The sequence below is a fragment of the Chrysochloris asiatica genome, unplaced genomic scaffold, assembly GCF_000296735.1.
Source record: "Chrysochloris asiatica unplaced genomic scaffold, ChrAsi1.0 scaffold00073, whole genome shotgun sequence".
In the NCBI taxonomy this organism is placed as follows: domain Eukaryota; kingdom Metazoa; phylum Chordata; class Mammalia; order Afrosoricida; family Chrysochloridae; genus Chrysochloris; species Chrysochloris asiatica.
This window is the reverse complement of record NW_006408591.1, coordinates 1,161,443-1,179,885: the sequence shown is the minus strand read 5'-3', so window position 1 is coordinate 1,179,885 and position 18,443 is coordinate 1,161,443. Positions and strand designations below refer to the sequence as shown.

General features: G+C 38.8%; 1 protein-coding gene across 2 annotated transcripts in view; it reads left to right on the top strand.

Annotated features, from left to right (window-relative positions):
- Nucleotides 1-18,443, top strand: part of EBF1 (early B-cell factor 1) — a 538,394-nt gene that overhangs the window by 483,253 nt on the left and 36,698 nt on the right. For both annotated transcript variants that reach the window (XM_006864917.1, XM_006864916.1), the window contains one exon: nt 12,703-12,791. In XM_006864917.1, coding sequence (XP_006864979.1) covers nt 12,703-12,791 — 89 coding nt within the window. The remainder of the gene's footprint in view (nt 1-12,702; nt 12,792-18,443) is intronic.

Sequence of the window (18,443 nt, the reverse complement as noted above, 5' to 3'; positions counted from 1 at the left end):
GCATGAAATAACTTGACTTATGTACTTCAACAACATTGTGAGTCCCTTTTTCCTAAAAGACAAATCAATCTAAGAGAACCCAGCTAGACAGGACAGAAAGCACAGTTTCTCCATTATTTTGTGGGGCAATTTAAAAAACAACATCAGGTGTTCCCAACATTTATGTTTGTAGACATGGTGAGCTTTAAGTTAAGGAATCAGGCAATCAGCCGTTTTGGATGGCTCATTCAACTGTCTGAAGTTAGGAATTTGGAGAGTAGGATTCCTCCCAGTGCTGACTGATACCCGTTTCCTAGGTATTTAGTGAAATAGGGGCAGTTTATTTGGTTTAGTAACCGGAGCTGTCTATATGCAGCAAATTGAGATTCATCAATGTTTAAATAAAATAATCTTCTTGCAAGAGAAAGCCAAATACAGCAAAACAGAAATGAGGCTTTGGTTTTAATTGTGATTCTGGTGTGTGACCTTAGATATGATGCCAATTGTGACCGTGCCTCCATTTCCCACCTATGAACAGGAGTAATATATATATATTTACAATTATGTCCAGGGCGTATCTAGGAATCGATACGACAATATCAATAAAGCATTTTGATATTACTAGAGAAAGGGTCTTATATCACCTCAGGGTTTGTTTAAAATGACACCCTGAGAAGTAGTTATTGTAATCATTAATCTGTTGGCAACTGTCGGAGAAGTCTTACAGTGTTTATGGAATAATTGAGTTTAAGATGCAAAATGTTAAAAATGAATTTTCTTTTGTAGGTACCTTTTTAAAGTAACCTGCCAAAGTGTAAATTGGTATAAACTTTCTAAAGGATAGTATCAAAAGACTTTGAATGTGCCTATTCTTTAATTCAGGATTTGTTCATTATACATCCACCCCCTTTGCCATTGAGTTGATTGGACTCATAGTGACCTTAGAAGTCAGAGTAGAACTAACTGTTCTTCTTCTTCAGTGTTCCTAAGGCTGTAATCTTTATGGAACTCATAGTGACCTTAGAAGTCAGAGTAGAACTAACTGTTCTTCTTCTTCAGTGTTCCTAAGGCTGTAATCTTTATGGAAGAAGCAGGCTGCCTCAGTGGAGTCCAAAGGCTAACCTTTCAATTATCAATCCAACACTTAACCCACCACACCACTAAGTCTCCTTGTTCCTGATTATAGACATTTTGATACCTGCATATTTTGGGTGTGGGGGAAGTCTGCATCCCCATTAGTAGGAGATTTGCTATATAAATGATGACCTGTTCATATAATGTAATACATGTAATGTAATGAAAAAGAATGGGTGGGATATAAATATCTATATAGTTGATGTCTATATAAAACAGTAGTATAAAAATGTCAGAAAGCATACATACTAAAATATAAATAGTGCTTATATATGGCTGATCTCCAATTTTTGTGTGTTTCTTTTGTATTTTTTTTTTTAAATAAGAATGTGCTACGTTTAGATTTAGAAAAACAGTAAAGCTATTTCCATTTTGAAAAACAAAGGCAAGTCTCTCAATTCTTTCTTCCTCTTTGATTGCTCGTGTTCTTGAAGAGTTATTCATTGCCAAACCTGCCCCAACCCTTTGTATTCTAAGCTATTGTCCTCAGGGTTTTGTCATCTCACTCTCATTCTGTGAGATCATCTCACCCTCCATGACTTCATCCTGGATTCTTCTCTGCTTTTCTTGTTCCTTCTCCTCAGTCTTTGCCTTGCCTGCTCTCCTGCCAACACTCCTGGCTCTACTCTCTATAAAGAGAACTTAGCAGCACAAACCAGTTTACACTTTTGATTGTGATTTTGGTAGAGAGAGATGTAACTTCCTTTGCTTGCTTTTTAAATCTCAAAGTTGTCTCACATTAAGAGTTTTTGAAGACTACAAATAAGAAATCAGGACGTGCTCAGAGCCAGTTTGGACATTTTCCTTTGGCTCCTAGATTGGTACATGCTGCCCATGTAGGCTTCGTCCAACACCCTTCTGGTTTGGTGGCAGCTTTCTGCCGTTCAATGTCCCTCATCCCAAAGCTTCCTTGAGCTGCGTTGGGTCCAGAGGCAAGACTCCTAGCTCTGAACGTTTTTGTCACTAAAGGCAGGGGTTGCTACTTGCAGGAGATTTGATTCTATGTTTTTAGGGAGCATTTCCCAATCACTTAACCATAACAACAGCAGTCCCTATCATGAAAGAGGCTACCTAGAAGACCCAGGTGCATTTAACATCCGGTCTCCAAATGGCTGGAAATGCAACTCTTTTCATTCCCTGTATTTCTGGCCCTTGTTTAGGGTTCTGGTTGATTTTTCGGTTTATATATTTTAAAGTCAGTCTTAAAGATAGGTTCGTGAAGATAACTTGCTGTTTTATTGTTTACCTCTGGTTGTTAATTTAGTGACTGAGGAGGAAAATGGGGCCATTATGGAACAAAAAGGCTCTGCCTAACACATATGCAATAACTCTCATGCCCAGAATGGATCTGCCTGAAGGGAAATACTCGGCAGTTACTCCTTTAGCTCAAATATTGAGTAGTCACCAGGGAAGCCTGGAGACCCAGGTGCTAGTTTGATCATTGCCTCTGCTATGAGATTTTATTTATTACTTGGCATGCAGTCTAGATATTTGTTTGGACATTAAATGGCAATAGAATATAAATATTACCATCCTAATATCTGCATTTCTTTTTATTTCTAGTCAAAATGACATCATGTCACACAACTCTTAAGAAAAGGAAATTAAAACCCCAGAAATCTGTGAAGCGCTGCCATGTGTCGCTGAGCTATAAAAGCAGGGGTACTCTGCAGGCTCTTGCTGGAATGACACCCAAAGCTTCTCTCCCCTGATGTTTGAGAACACAACTCTCTAGCCTCTCATTTCCATTGTTTCCTGGAATGAGTATTTAAGAAGTTACAGAGGGAGGAAGAGCAGTTTCTTTAAGACGGAACTCTGAAAAAAGAAGAAATCAGTGGTTATAGCAAAGCGAGATTGCATTGTCTTTAGCCACCCATGATTTTAAGGAGCTCTGCTAGCATACTGGTTACAAGTTGAACCTCAAGATCAGCAGTTTGAAACTATCAGTGGTTCCACAGGAGAAAGATGAAGCTTTCATGCTTTTAAGTCAGGACTAGAAGATACATAGTAGATTTACAGCCTCGAAAAACTTATGTGGGGTCACTATGAGTCAGAATCGACTAGATGGCATTTAACATTTAGGTTAGGATTTAGAACACCGTGATTTTAATTTGCAAATTAATCCCCTCAAAGAGAATTATCCTTTATATGTGTTTGTGAAGTAACTCTATATTTTATTTTTTTTAACCAAAATTGACCAGAAATATGAAAAGGCTGAAATCTAGAAGCTAGCGGGAGATTTTCATGATCTTTTAATCCCATTTTTTCACAAACTTTTTAAAGCGTTCTCATATACATTTTGGTTCGAGTTTGCTCATTAGTACATATTTTTATTGGAGATTGTCATCTTGTGACTTTGTAGTTGTTAGATGCTTTCAAGTCAGGACTAGTAGATGCAAAATACCTAGTTGTATTATCCTCAGTTTACTTTACACATAGTATTTCATGCTACATGAACATTGGACTAAGATAGCCAACTGTTAAGTGTCATTCAGTCAGTTCTGACTCAGCAACCCTATATAAGGTTTTAGAGAAGTGGCTAGTGAGTTTGACCCATAGACCTTGTGGTTCAAACCGGCCTTGCAGTCCAGTGTTTATCCTATAATGCCACACCAGGACTGCTTGGTAGCCAACTGCTGTTGCTAACCGCCTTTGAATTTGTTCTGACTCTTAGAAACCCACTGAGGAGTGGCTGATAGGTTTGAACCACCGACTTTGTAGTTCAAACTGACTTTGTAGTTGAGTGCTTTTCCAACAGTGCCACACCAGGATATGTTGTAATTGTTGTTGTTAGGTGCCATCAAGTTGTTACTGACATGTTACAGCAACCCTCTGCGCAACAGAACGAAATACTGCCCAGTCCTGCGCCAACCTCACAATCATTGCCTTGCCTGTGCCCATTGCAGTTGCCACTGTGCCAGTCCATCTCATTGGGGTTTTCCTCTTTCTCTCTGACCCTCCACTTTATCAAGCAGGATGTCCTTCACCAGGGACTGGTCCCTCCTGATAATGTGTCTGAAGTATAAGACGTGAAGTCTGGCCATCCTGGCTTCCAAGGAGCATTCTGGCTGTATTTCTTCCAACACTGTTTGTTCTGTTGGCAGTCCATGGTACTTTTAATATTAATCTCCAACACTGTAACTCAATTGCATCAATTCTTCTACAGTCTTCCTTATTCATTGTCCAACTTTCACATGCTTATAAGGTTATTAAAAATACCATGAGTTGGGTCAGGCGTACCTTAAGTTCTCAAACTAACATCTTTGCTCTTGAACGCTTTAAAGAGGTCTTGTGCAGCAGATTTTCCTAATGCAATACATCATTTAATTTCTTGACTGCTGCTTCCATAAGTGTTGATGGCTGATTGGAGCAAAATGAATTCTTTGACAACCTCAATCTTGTCTCCATTTATATGGATATTGTTTAATTGTCCAGTGGTGAGGGTTTTTGTTTTCTTCACATTGAGGTGCAACCTATACCAGAGCCTGTGGTCTTTGATCTTCATCAGTAAGTATTTTACATCCCCTTTACTTTCAGCAAGAAATATTGTATCATCTGCATATCATAGGTTGTTAATAAGTCTTCCTCCAATCATGATGCCACATTTTTCTTCATATGAGCCAACTTCTCGTATTATTTACTCAACATATAGACTGAATAAGTATGGTGAAAGAATACAACCCTGGCACACACCTTTCCTAATTTTAAACCACTTGGTGTTCCCTTGCTCTGTTCAAACAACTGCCTCTTAGTCTATGTACAGGTTCGTCATGAGCAAAATTAAGTGTAACGGAACACTTATTCTCTACAACGTTGTCCATAATTTGTCATGATCCATACTATCGAAAGCCTTTGAGAGTCAATAAAGCACAGGTAAACATCTTTCTGGTATTCTCTGCTTCTAGCCAAGATCCATCTGATATTAGCAATGATATTCCTCATTCCGTGTCCTCTTTGGAACTTGATTTGAATCTCTGACAGTCCTCTGTCAATGTATTGTTGCAACCATTTTTGTATAATTTTTAGGAAAATTCTATTTGCACCAGGGTATAGTTTTGTATAATTAGGACTGTACTGTCTCCATTGAAGTCCCATGAAAAGAAAAGCTGAATAGAGAATGGTTCTGCATAGAAAGTTATTGGTTTCCTTTAGGGGTGTTTGAGATTGGGAACAGAAACTAAGTCATATGTAATCAGTTCCAACACAAGACCAGATGAAATGATTTAATTTTTCTTTTAACCCTTGAATTACCTTTTGCTTTTGAAAAGTACACTGAACCCTGTGAGAGCCTGAACTCCATGGGGCTGCCTTCTTTTTCTCAGCCTCCGAAGTTTTCTGCCGTGACAGGGTACAATCTTACCATTTTTCTATCACTTTCTATTAGTGAAAAATAGTTTTCCTTTTTTCACCAGTTTCTGATTAACACAGATTCTGGCTTTCACAGGTTTTCATTGTAATAACTTGGATGCAGCTGAAATGCCATCCCCATGCATACATCATGAACTTCCTACCAATATCAATTCCCCATATCATATCATTACTATGGATGAGAGGACCAGTCTGAAATTTCAGCTGATGCATATGCCCTATAAGCTTGCTCTCCTGTTGAGGAACATATGATTTTTCTTTTTCTTTATATTTGTTTACAGGAAAATATTCAACTTAACCTAATATATTGTACACAGCTCTGTAAGGTCTACTCTTAAGGTCATTGAGTAAACATGTATATCCACCTGTGTATTTGAAGGGGCCTGTAGATAAAGTCTTAGTTATCTTCTGCTGCTGTAACAGAAATACTACATCTGGATAGCTGTAACAAATAGAAAGTTATTCTTTCATGTTTAGGGTTCAGGCCTAAGGGAAGGTTTTCTCTCGCTGTTGGCCTGGGGGAGGGTCTTTGTCTCCTTTCAACATCTGTGGGCTCACTATCCCTTGGTAATTTCCATGTGTCTTGGCATGACACCCCCCTCCCCCCGGTGGTAAGAGATTCTCAGTGCAGGAAGCCTGAGTCCAAAGGACAGGTTCCACTCCCAGTTCTTCTTTCTTGGTGATACTGAGGTCCCTCTCCTGTCTGCTTGATACTTTTTCTTTCTATCTTTCACAAGATTAAAGGTGTGACTCAACAGAAGTATAACTTGAGTATGAATCTGAATAAAGGTCTGAATGAAGTAGGAGCCCTGGTGATTCTTTGCAAGACAAGCACTAGATTGCTAACCACAAGGTTGACAGTTCAAACCCACAAGTCACTCCATAGGAGAAAAATGAGGTTGTTTACCCCTATTAGGATTTACAGTCTTAAAAACCCTGTATTGGAATCAATTCAGTGGCAGTGGGTTTGGCTTGGTTTTTGGTGAGTGAAGTAAGTGTGTGAAGGGTGTAAATCAAGTAAGGGCAGGACATGAGCCATATTGTCTTGTAACACTGTGACTCAACATATTCCCCCACACTAATTCTGCCTCATGAACATTTAGGTTAGGATTTACAACACCATCAGAAAATGGAGGGAAAATTACATCAGATTACTAAACGGAGGACACCCACATAATTTTGGGGGCCATAGTTCAACCCGTCACAGATGATTTCTTGAATTCAAATATTTTTTGCTTCCCAGAAGCCTATCCTCTTCTTACATCTATGGGTCCAGGTAGCAGAGTGTAACTTAGGGAAGAATTCATTAGAAACAGGAGCAGAGATCCACTACCTGACGTTTAGGAAGGCAAGAGACTGCGTTTCTGAGCAGAAAGGAAAAGCCTGGCCGTGAGATCCTGAGCAGCCTCCCAATTCTAATGTCAAAGTGCCTTTGGGATTGGATAGTACATACCTGGCAGAAAGTTTATTTTATGACAAAGTGATGGTGGTGTGCCTTGGAGTCGGTTCCAACTCAAAGCGACCCTGCATCGGCTTTCCGAGGCTGTGAATCTTTACAGGAGCAGAAAGCCTCATCTTTCTCCTGCAGAATAGTTGATAGTTTTGAACCGCTGACCTTGAGGTTAGCAGCCTGACTTGTAACCACTACACTACCAGAGCTCCTTATTTTATGACATAAAGCACCTAATTCCCACAAATGCCCTCTGAGCAAATACTTCTGCTGTTAGGTGCCATTGAGTCAGTTCTGACTCATAGCAACCCTATGTACAATAGAACGAAACACTGCCCAGTCCAGCAGCATCCTAACAATTGTTATGTTTGAACCCACTGAGCATTAAAAATGGTTGTAGACTCCATACAATAAGCATTGGACTGTGAACCACTATGTCCATGGTTGGAGCCCAGCAGCAGCAGCAGCAGAAGAAGAAGCTTTCGGCTCCCACAAAGATTTAAAGCCTTGGAAACCCTACACAGGGTCACTATGAATTGGAACCGACTCAAAAGCATTTTACAACTACAACAACAGAATTTTAAAAATGCGTATATTGGTCTTTGATTATTTAAAAAGTGAGCCTTTTCTAATTTGGAATTATGACTTTTCCTAAACCTGTGAGCCTCCCTTGTTCTCTTACCTTTCTTAACTGGTTCAGGATGCCACCCGCTCAAACCTTTTTAGAGAGTTGGGGCTGGGTGATTAGAGGAGGACTGTAACAGGGCTCCATCATTCCCTTCCTTCTGTACCCACAACTTCATGGGTTGTTCTTTTTTCTACCTAAGTTGCTTATGCATCTCATTTGGGGTTAATTACACATAATTACATTTTTTTTAATTTCTTTTTTCCTCTCCCAGATTCTCAAAATTGTCCCAAGTATTTTTGGGGATAAAAAAATGATTAGTCCTTTTCTACTGGTGCCCCTCAGTCCTGGGAGCTTGAGTACAATGAAGTCACTTTGTTGTAAGGATTAACTTTATATTACATTCTTGCAGAGTAGATGCATGTCCCTAAGGTACAACTACCCCCACCAACGAAATAAATATACCATTCTTTATGGTTCCTCCCCATTACCCACTCTGTTGATTTTCAGAGAGTTTATGAATAGTCATATATTTATACAACTGGCCGAAAGTATACTACTTATTTTTCTTATGGTCTCTAATAACCTATGCAAGGTTATTAAAGGGTAAACAGACCCCTTTTAAGGCATAGTTTCTTATGTCATTACTTTATACAAGCAGGTCAAATTCCATCTCGGCAACAATCTCTTGCTCTTAACCTTTTTCTCTGATTATAAAAGTAATATATGTTCGTTGTGGAAAATTTGGAGAATGTACAGTGCAAAGAGGAGGAAGAAAAGCACTACTGTGGTGCTGCAGGTTAATGCGCTGGACTGAAATGTCAGTTTGAAATGCAAGGTCGGCTGTTCCAGCTTACCAGGTGCCCCTTAGAAAACCTATACAGGATCGCTATGGGTTGTAACTGATTCAATGGCACTTAAAAACAACTTAGAAATAACCACTGTCAGGCAATTTATATACAGGTATATTTTCTTTGTTCTATGTGTGTTCGTTGTATAAATATATATGCATGTTGCTTTTGCTAGGTGGCATCAAGTTGGTTCCAATTTGTAGAAACACTGGGTATTAACAGAAGAAAATATTGCCCGATCCTGCGCCCTTCTTACAGACATTATTTTAAGCCCACTGTTTTAGCCACCACATCATTCCATCTCATTGAGGGTCTTCCTCTATTTTACTTACATTATACCTTTACCAAACATGATGTCCTTTTCCAGGGATTGACCAAAATAAGTGACACTAAGTCACCATCCTCGCTTCTAAGGAACATTCTGGCTACTTCTTCCAAGACGGCTTTCTTTGTTCTTCTGGCAGTTCATAGAACTTTCAATATTCTTCACCAATACCAGTATTCAAAGTCTTCAATAATTCTTTGGTCTTCTTTATTCATTGTTTAGTTTTCACATGCATATGAAGTGACTGAAAATACCATGGCTTAGATCAGGTGTACCTCAGCCCTCAAAGTGTGCCGTCTTTTCTTTTTAACAATTTGATGGGATCTTTTGCAGTAGATTTGTCCAATACATACATTGTTTGATTTTCTGACCACTGCTTTCATGGACATTGATCTAAAATTAAGTGAAATTCTTGAAAATATCAATATTTTCTCCATTTTTCGTTATGTTGCTTATTGGTCCAGTTTAAAAAATATTCATTTCTCTAGTTTGCTTTCTTCACTAGCAATGCCTTGTGTATCAATTCAAAATTTTTTCTTAAACGGCATTGATTTTGAGACTTGCATCATATTCTGTTCCATCGTTGTTGTTGTTAAGTACCGTGGAGTCGGTTCCGACTCATAGTGACCTTGCACAGGGTTTCCAAGGCTGTAAATCTTTACGGGAGCAGAAAGCCTCATTTTTCTCCTGGGGAACCTCTGCTAGTTTCGAACTGCTGATGTTGAGGTTCGCAGCCTGACTCATAACCAGTATGCTGCCAGAGCTCCTTTCTATCACTAGGTTCTATATCATCGGTTGGTTGGACGGTTAAGTGCCGTGGAGTTGTTCCGACTCATAGCGACCCTGTACAGGGTTTCTGAGGCTGTAAATCTTTACGGGAGCAGAAAGCCTCATTTTTCTCCTACCAAGCAGCTGGTAGTTTCGAACTACTGACCTTGTGGTTCACAGCCCAATTTGCAACCACTATGCTGCCAGAGCTCCTTAGGTTCTGTTCCCTAGGTGTGCATTAATTTTAATCTCCTACCCATTTAAGTTGTCTTTAGAGATTTCAGGTATTTAAATTTTTTTTTTAATTCACAATCTTTAAAAGATGGGTCCTCCCATTCAGAATTTGACTACCTTTTTTCTCCCATCAATGCAATCAGAGAAATCATCAGGCTCCTTTGAACTGAATGAAAGACAGTGTGGCCTTTGCCTGATATATCCTTAGCATTACCTTTGTGCAGTGAGTCGATAATTTAATGGTAACTCTTGGTACCTAAGTTGAGGGCATGTTAACATATTTGAAAACATGAGCACAGAGCAAAATATAAAGGCTCTGTGAAATATTTTCTCTCTCACGTAGTACACTTCCCTAGAGTTGTTGTTGTTATTGTTGCATGCCATCAAGTCGGTTCTGACTCATAATGTAGATGCTTAATTTTCTTTTACTAACAAGTTGAATATGTCTAATTCGATTACTCTTTGTGTGACTTCTCTCCGAACAACTTCTCTCTGAAGGTTCTTTAGCTTTCCCAGCTATGAGTTCCATATGATTTTTTGAATTTATTTTTTAAATTGCTGACATTAAGTCTCAGTTATTCTGCTGTATGTTGGTGACATATGCAGTGAATCACATTCTATCCTGCCCAATATATTAGACAATCATTCTGTTAACAACCACATATTTCTTGATACAGTAGGGATTTATTATGCAAATGATTAAAAGGGTGGGCCAACAATCCAAATTTTATTGGTGATTTAAACTGAAAAATAAAGCCCAAGAATTAGAATTTTCAGAATGTCTTCAGATATTAAAATGATGCACTTAATTATCAAAAGCTATTTATGGTTACACATTTTTGTTGGCAATTAGTATTACGAGTGGGAAGGGAATATGATGAATAGCTTAAAGCTGGGTGCTCATTCTAGTCACTTCCATGCATTTCTTGATTAAATATCCTGGATTTTATGAGTAACAGCTTCCTTGCATAAAGAGTTATATGGCTTTTCTCTACAAGTCTAATTTGAAAAAAAAAAAAGAATTCTTCTCAAGGGTTTAGAAAGTAATTCATAAAATGGAAGAAATAATAAATATTATGCTTTAACTCATCTACTAGTATGGATAGAGAGATTCAGTACACCTGGGTGTAATTTTAGTTAATTTCCACAAGAGACAGGTTGAAAGTTTACTGTTTGAGGGAGAGGTGGCTGCATCTCATATTTGCAAAAATGATTACATTATCTTAAATGAAAATGCTACTCTATTAACAGCTGTAATAAGCATTGCATTTGGGAAAAATCTTTTTAATATAAAGTTACCTGAAGTTCACTCTAACTTAAAATATACAAGTGAAGAAAAGTACTTACTCTGTGTCTTTTGGAGGTATAATTATGTAAAACAATGTACTTTTGTAAATGGATTTCTGGCCACTTTATGCAGGTTTTTTTTTTTTTTTTTTTCCTTCTTCCTTTTTTTTCTTTTTTTCCTTACATAAAAAGTAAGCACTGTCAATCAAGGAATTTTAAGGTTTATTTCCTCTTTAGAAATGATTGATAGCCTTTTAGATTTACAAGTTGACAAGTTAAAGGGTTCTATTGGTATAATTATGTACTAAATTCACAGTCTTTCCATTTAAATGTCCTTTTAAAACCACAAGATTATCATACCTGTATTTTGAAAAGTGGGCCAGTCAGTTTGGGTTGGTATACAAATTGCTTCCATTAGCCTTGGGACCTATTTGAATTTAATACAGTTTTTTAAAGTTAGTAACAGGATGAATCTTACTTTTAAAATTTAGGTTAATGGAAATGCATTTTAAGTAAAGCACGTGGCAACTTGTTTTCTAATGTATAGATAAATGTCAGAATTACAAAGACTGTCTTTTTATTCAGTATGGGAGAAAATATGTGGTTGATTACTGGTTACACTAAAAAAAAAAAAAAGAAAAGAAAAGTATGAAAATTTGAAAAACAAAAAAATCACCTACCCACTACTGAGAGAATGGTGGGGAATAAGGAGGGCAGAAGAGGGCTCTTCCAGTTTTTTGAGTTAGGTGAGACATTTCATGACCCAGGGAGAAAATCAGACAATAATAGACCAGAGTCCATTTCTGTTGTGTTTAATTGAAGGATGTGTTGAAGAAAGGGTGGTCGACATGTGGCCATTGTCTCCAAATAACTGTTCTTCTCTTAGTCTTTTTGAGAAACACTTTTAGTAACTCAGCTGCTCTAAACTAGTAGCTTGCAGAGGTTGGTCTTTTCCTTGAAATAATATTGATGTTGGTGAATATTAGTCATTTCAGTTATGAAGGTTTTACATTGAGGGTGTTTTTAACACCTAGCTCTTTGCAGACTATCAAGGACGGAATAGGCTTTCCGCATTGTAAGACCCATGCCAGCTTGTACTCCTCTGCCCCAGTAAACAAAGCAAGCCTGGGTTTACTTGAGTTGTCCCCTACAGATTAGTAAGTAAGCACAAGTATACCCACATTTACCTTGCTCTTGAGTAATCCACCTGCCTCTCACCATATTTTTTCAGACTTCATTACCACAGAAGCACTGCAGTATTGAATCATGAGTTCCACTAGAGATTTTGCAGTTAAATAAATACTTTTGATTAGCCTGCTGTTTACAGGAGAAGCCTTTGAGTATATTGACTTGAGTTTCTAGTTAAAATGAATCCTAAGACCCTCTCACCCCCTATGAAATTCCAATTTACTTTGTAATAATGTAAGGAATATGGGATTTGGCCAGAAAGACCATTTCTTGCTATTGATGTTCTTTGGGGCAAGTCACTTACCACCTTGGTAAATAGCAGAGTAGGTGTGTTCAAAATGCTTAGTAAAGGGTTCATTCTTGTGAATATTTTATAATATAATTCAAAAGTATTAATTAAACTGTCTTCAGTTATTTTTACACCTTCACGTTACATATCATGTTCAGCATTGTTTCTTTAAAATGTCCTAATTGTTTGACTTCTTCATTGCAGCGCTTAATGAACCCACCATTGATTATGGCTTCCAGAGATTACAGAAGGTCATTCCCCGGCACCCTGGTGACCCTGAGCGTTTGCCAAAGGTCAGAATACTTCCTATTTCCACTGTTTTCTGGAATTGTGGGATTCGGTGATTGCAGGAACTTTAACAGTTAATAGATTGTGTGCCATCGAGTCAGTAGCAATCTCACATAGGGTTTCCAAGGCTGTAAATATTTATGGGAGTAGAAAGCCTCATCTTTCTCCCATGGAGTGACTAGTGGGCTGAAACTGCTTTCCTTGTGGTTAGCAGCCCAACAAATAACCCACTATGCCAACAGGGCTCCTTAGTTGATAGATAAGCAACTCATATTTTTGTGCTTTGTTTGATACTGTAAGGTAAGCAGTCATAAAAGGAACAAACACGTAGGTGCTAGCCAGTGTTACACTTCTTTTCACATGTGTCATTCTTACAGCCTCTTAATCCTCTGAGGTTCTACTATTATTACCTCTACTAGCATTTATAGAAGAAAGTGAGCAGAAAGAGATTAAATAATTTGCCCAAGGTTACACAGCATGTAAATTGCTAGACTGAGATTCAAACCTATATATATATAATGGAGCTCTGGTAGCGTAGTGGTTACGAATTGGGCTGTGAACTGCAAGGTCAGCAGTTCAAAACTACCAGATGTTCTGCAGGAGAAAGATGAGGCTTTCTGCTCCCGTAAAGATTTACAGCCTCGGAAACCCTGTACAAGGTCGCTGTGAGTCGGAACTGACTCCACGGCACATAACAATAACAATAAAATTAATATATACACACACACATATATATATGTGTGTGTGTGTTTATGTATATATATGTATATATGTGTGTGTATATATATATATATGTATATACTGACTTGAGTCTGGGTTATTCATTGCTGCGTTATACTAATTTTCAAGACAGAAGAGCATCACACATCTACCCATATCAGGATCTATCCTCATCTCTGGTGATGGGAAAAGCCAGAGTTCAAAAGAAAAACACTGGTAGATCTTTCAACTAGGAATATAAGGCTGAGCCGTTCTTCCACACATGATCCACTGAGTTGGGAAATTATGTAAAATAGGAGCAAAATTAAACAAAAATTCAAGGCAGCAAGTATATATATATATATGTAAGTATATATTTTATACATCTATATATGTAAGTATATATTTTATACACATATATGTATGAAATTCATATATATGAAATGTAACAGTATGCTGTTAATTGCCAGTGCAGAATGAAGGAAATTAACTCTTTTGATATCTATTCTGTGCCTGTTGTCAAGTTGGAAATAAATATTGCCATCTCTGTATCTAAGTCACTTGGACCCTGTGGAGGAGAGAACATCCTACAGCTAATCATGACAGACAATAATAGGCCCATTTAGCAAAAGTGCAACCAAAGGTCTGCAAAGACTCAGAGGAGAGAGTGTCGTTTGATGCTAAGGACATTCAAAGTACAGAGTTAGTTGAGGACACTGAGGCAAGTTAAAACTATTGTTCTCTGACAGCTAAGTGAAAATTCATTTACTGTGCCGGGAAAACTATAATAAATTAGACAAGTAGTGGAGAGGACCATTTTCTGCCACAGTAAGTCTAGAGACATGTCATTTCTAGGTCTCTTTATCCTCATGAAACACTTATGAAATGGAGTTAGCATCCTTCCTAGCCCAGTGAACCTTGGTTAAAAACTTCCTGAAAAGCATTTCACCTAAAGAAGAAATCACATCATATCTCAATGTGCTCACATTAGTGTCTTTGAAAGGGCTTCCCGCTTAGAGGCCCCTCTTCCTCCTCCACCCTGATGATTCTTCTTGTTAAGTACTGCTGAGCTGGTTCTGACTCACAGCGACCCTGTATAGGGATTCAGAGGAATGGCCAGTAGATTTGAACCATCGACCTTGCAGTTCAAATCTACCTTACAGTTCAGTGCTTTATCCTATAGCGCCACACCAGGATTCTGAGTTATTCTTTATGGGTGAGCAATTAAATAATATAATTATATAATGAAAGGCAGTCTCCTTAGATAACACAGCCATGGTGTGGAGAGATCTACCTATATTTATGTTTAGTAAGAACTTAGGCTCCCTGGCGTCACTGTAAGATAAGCACTGGACTGATAATCTCAAGGTTAGCAGTTCAAACCCACCAGTCACTCTGTGGAGAAAGATGATACTTTCTGCTCTTGTAAGAATTTGCAGCCTCAGAAACCTGATACAGAGCTGCTGGGAGTCAGAATCAACTCCATGGCAGTGCGTTTTTAGAGTAAGACCCTAAGGAGGTATGGTGGTGCAGTAGTTAAAGCAAATGAAAAGGTTGGCCATTGGAGCCCACCAACTGTTCTGTGAGAGAAGTATGTGACAGTCCACTCCCATAAAGATTTACAGCCTTCCAAACCCTATGGGACAGTTCTGCTCTGTCCTATAGGATCACAGTGAGTTGGAAATGATTCTGTGGCAACGGATTTAATGAGAGCCTGAAGTCTCTGGGAGGTGCAAATGGTTAACATGGTTGGTTGCTAATTGAAAGGTTGAAGGTTCAAGTCTACCCAAAGGCACCCTAGAATAAAGACCCAATGTTCTACTTCCAAAAAGTCAATCATTGGAATCCCTACAAAGCACATTTCTACTTTGACACACATGGTGTCACCATGAGTATAATCAGTGCCCTGACAACTGTTTAGTTAGTTATATACTGAGAGCCTAGTACACAGAGTTCCAATGGGACAAAGTCCCAAAGAAAACCATTTATTTTCTAGCACCATAAAATAAATGGTTTTGTGTCTACCCAAGGGTGGGCACCTTAGGTGTCTCAGTGGTAGGATGAAGGCATAGGCTTAGTGCTGGATTCATCCCAATGTTTTATCTTGGCACCATCCTTACTTCACATTTAGCATTTGATGCCTCTAGAGTTTGCCAAAGGGCTTGAGGGCACAGGCTGGAGAGTTGGGTTAGACAAGGTTGGAACTCAGAGCTCTGCCTCTTACTAGCGATGCAAGCTCCGTCAAAGTTCTTTCTCTCTCTGCCCTTTAATTTTCTTCTTGGTCAGATGGGGATGGGCTCATTCCTACTTTGTCAAGTTGTTATTTTTGTCGATTATTTATTACTCAACAAAAGGTAGTTGTGATTATTGGCCAATTGAAAAAGATGAGACCCTCATTTCTAACAATTCTTCTATCCAATCCCTGCCAAGAAAATATTAAACCTCTTGTCCTTAACAAAAACAACATAGTAATGCCTACCTCATAGGGATCATGTAAGAATAAAAAGAGGCAGCCCCCGTGTGCCCTTGGCACAATATTTATCCCATAACTGCTGTCTTTAATTTTTATTGAAAAATAGAAGACAACCTAGTTTGTTGGCTGTGATCTAAAGAAGCCAGACAGTACTTTTCTTCTTCATAAAGGAAGGAAAGACATAGAATACAGGGCTGAGTGTTGTGTATTTACATTTTAAGGTTGCATGTCATGTTCAGAAATGTTGGACAAATAGCAACGACATGTGTCACTATGTCCCTGGTGGCTTGGTGGTGAAATTCCCAGCCCCTTTCCCTGGGTTTGGGAAGAGTAATCAAGGACACAATGGATTTGTGTGCTAAGGAAACACTGCACAGCCTGCATGGAGCTGCTCCACCATGCAAGGACTTTGCTGGGAGCCCTCCCCAGGAAGCCCTAGTGTGACTCAGCTCAGAATGCTTGTCTTATTGGCTCTGAATGTTAAGTTGGAGCAAGAGTTCAAGGGCAAGGTCAGGAAGTAGCGGATGGAGCCAACACCAGGTATTCCTGTGGACTTGAGAGATTTATACTCCTGCTGTCCATTGTTAGGGGGACAAAACAGGGCTCCGCCTGTCTTAGAATCATGGTCCGTGTTTGACAAACAGTAGTGTTTCAGTGAGCCACGGACCACACACCTCAAAAAACAAACTCCACTTTATTAAATCCATGTGTTTGTGAGTAGACAAAACTAAATTCATATAACCACCCACATATTCTGTCAAATGAAACTGTTCCAAAGACAGAGCAGACAGCTCTCCATAATACTGTGCCTTTGTGTACTGCCTTATCCTTTCTCTGAGAACTTGTCCATGCTTTGTTTTACTGGATCCCCTCTGATTTCCCCCCAGCTTTTTATTGTGATTTGAGTGAAGGTTTACTGAGCAGCATATCATCAATTTTACATTCAACAAATCCTACTTTGTTTCATGACATGATTACAATCCCCTCCATGTACCAACAGCTAACCACATTTACCTTTGTCCACTTTATCCATTTCCTTCCTCTATGTGCCTTCTGTTACCTTCACCTTTCCTCTCCTAACCTCCCTCTTATTGCATATTGCCTGCCCTGTGGCCCAAGTTAAGGTGTGTCTACCCTCTAACTCGTGAATAATTTGCCCTCCCCTAACCCTGTAACTGTCACAGATTGTTTATATATATATATAAACTCTTTTTTTTCCAACTTTCTACAACATTGTTGTCATACAATATTTGTCCTTTTGTGATTGACTAATTTCACTCAGCATAATGTCTTTCAGGTTCAACCATGTTGTGAGGTGTTTCACAAATTCATCATTATTCTTCAGTGTTTTGTAGTAACAGCAACATTGTGTGTATGCACCAAAGTTTGTTTAACCATTCTTCTGTTGATGAGTATTTAGGTTGTCTCCATCTTTTTGTTATATCTCTCACAGACAGCATATTGAAGGGTCTTGTTTTCTTATGCTGGATTCCTGCTTGCAACATATGCAGAGAAAACAGACAGCTTGGCCATTTACTAAGTGGGAGAACGGGAGCAAGCAGAATCCTTCTCTGGACACTGAGAGTCACCATCAGGGATAGTTGCACAGTACTACAGTTAGGCGGGGCCCAAATTTTGTTTGTTTCCTTTTTCATATACACATGGAGAAGGGCAAGCCAAGGTTCTAAAATTGCAACATTCTGTTCTGTTTTATACAGACTTGCCTTCCTCTCAGGATTCTGGCAGGAGGGGACAGGGGCATGTGATCAACTTTGGGGTGAAGGTTGACTTTTCTTATAACATAGATGTTTGGTGGGATAAGGGGAAGGACTGGGTCAGGCAGAAATTGAGATGCTGCCTCGTGTGATGCAACCCATAAACATTCTGGCAAGGAGACTTTCTGTTCTGAAGGGCAGGGTGTCTAGGCCCCTTTTCAGTTTCTTCGTTGTCTTCATGAGGGGTCAGTGAGCATTAGCAGACACTGGTCTTGGTCAGCATTCTCTGTGTTCGCTGTGAATCCAAGGAAGCTGGGTAGCATTTACTTCAGGTCTATTAGGTACCTGGAAACACTTTACAAAGATTTTGTTTTTCTTTTTACCATTTTATTGTGATAATATTTATATAACAAAACATTTGACATTTAACCACTTTAAAGTGTACAGTTCAATGACATTAATTACATGCAGCTATCACCACAACCCATTTCCAAATGATTTTCATCACCCCAAACAAACACTCTGTACCCATTACGTAACAACTCCCCATTTCCTCCTCTCCTCAGCCCTTAGTCACCACTAACAAAACTAGGTCTCTGCACCTTGGCCTTTTCCAGATATTTTGTAAATGGAATCCTACGACACTTGTCCCATTGTGACTGACTGACACTCAGCATAATGTCTTCAAGATTTATCTGTGTTGTAGCATGTATCAAGGTTTCACCTGTATGGCAGACGAGTATTCCATTATATGGGTATGCCACGTTGTA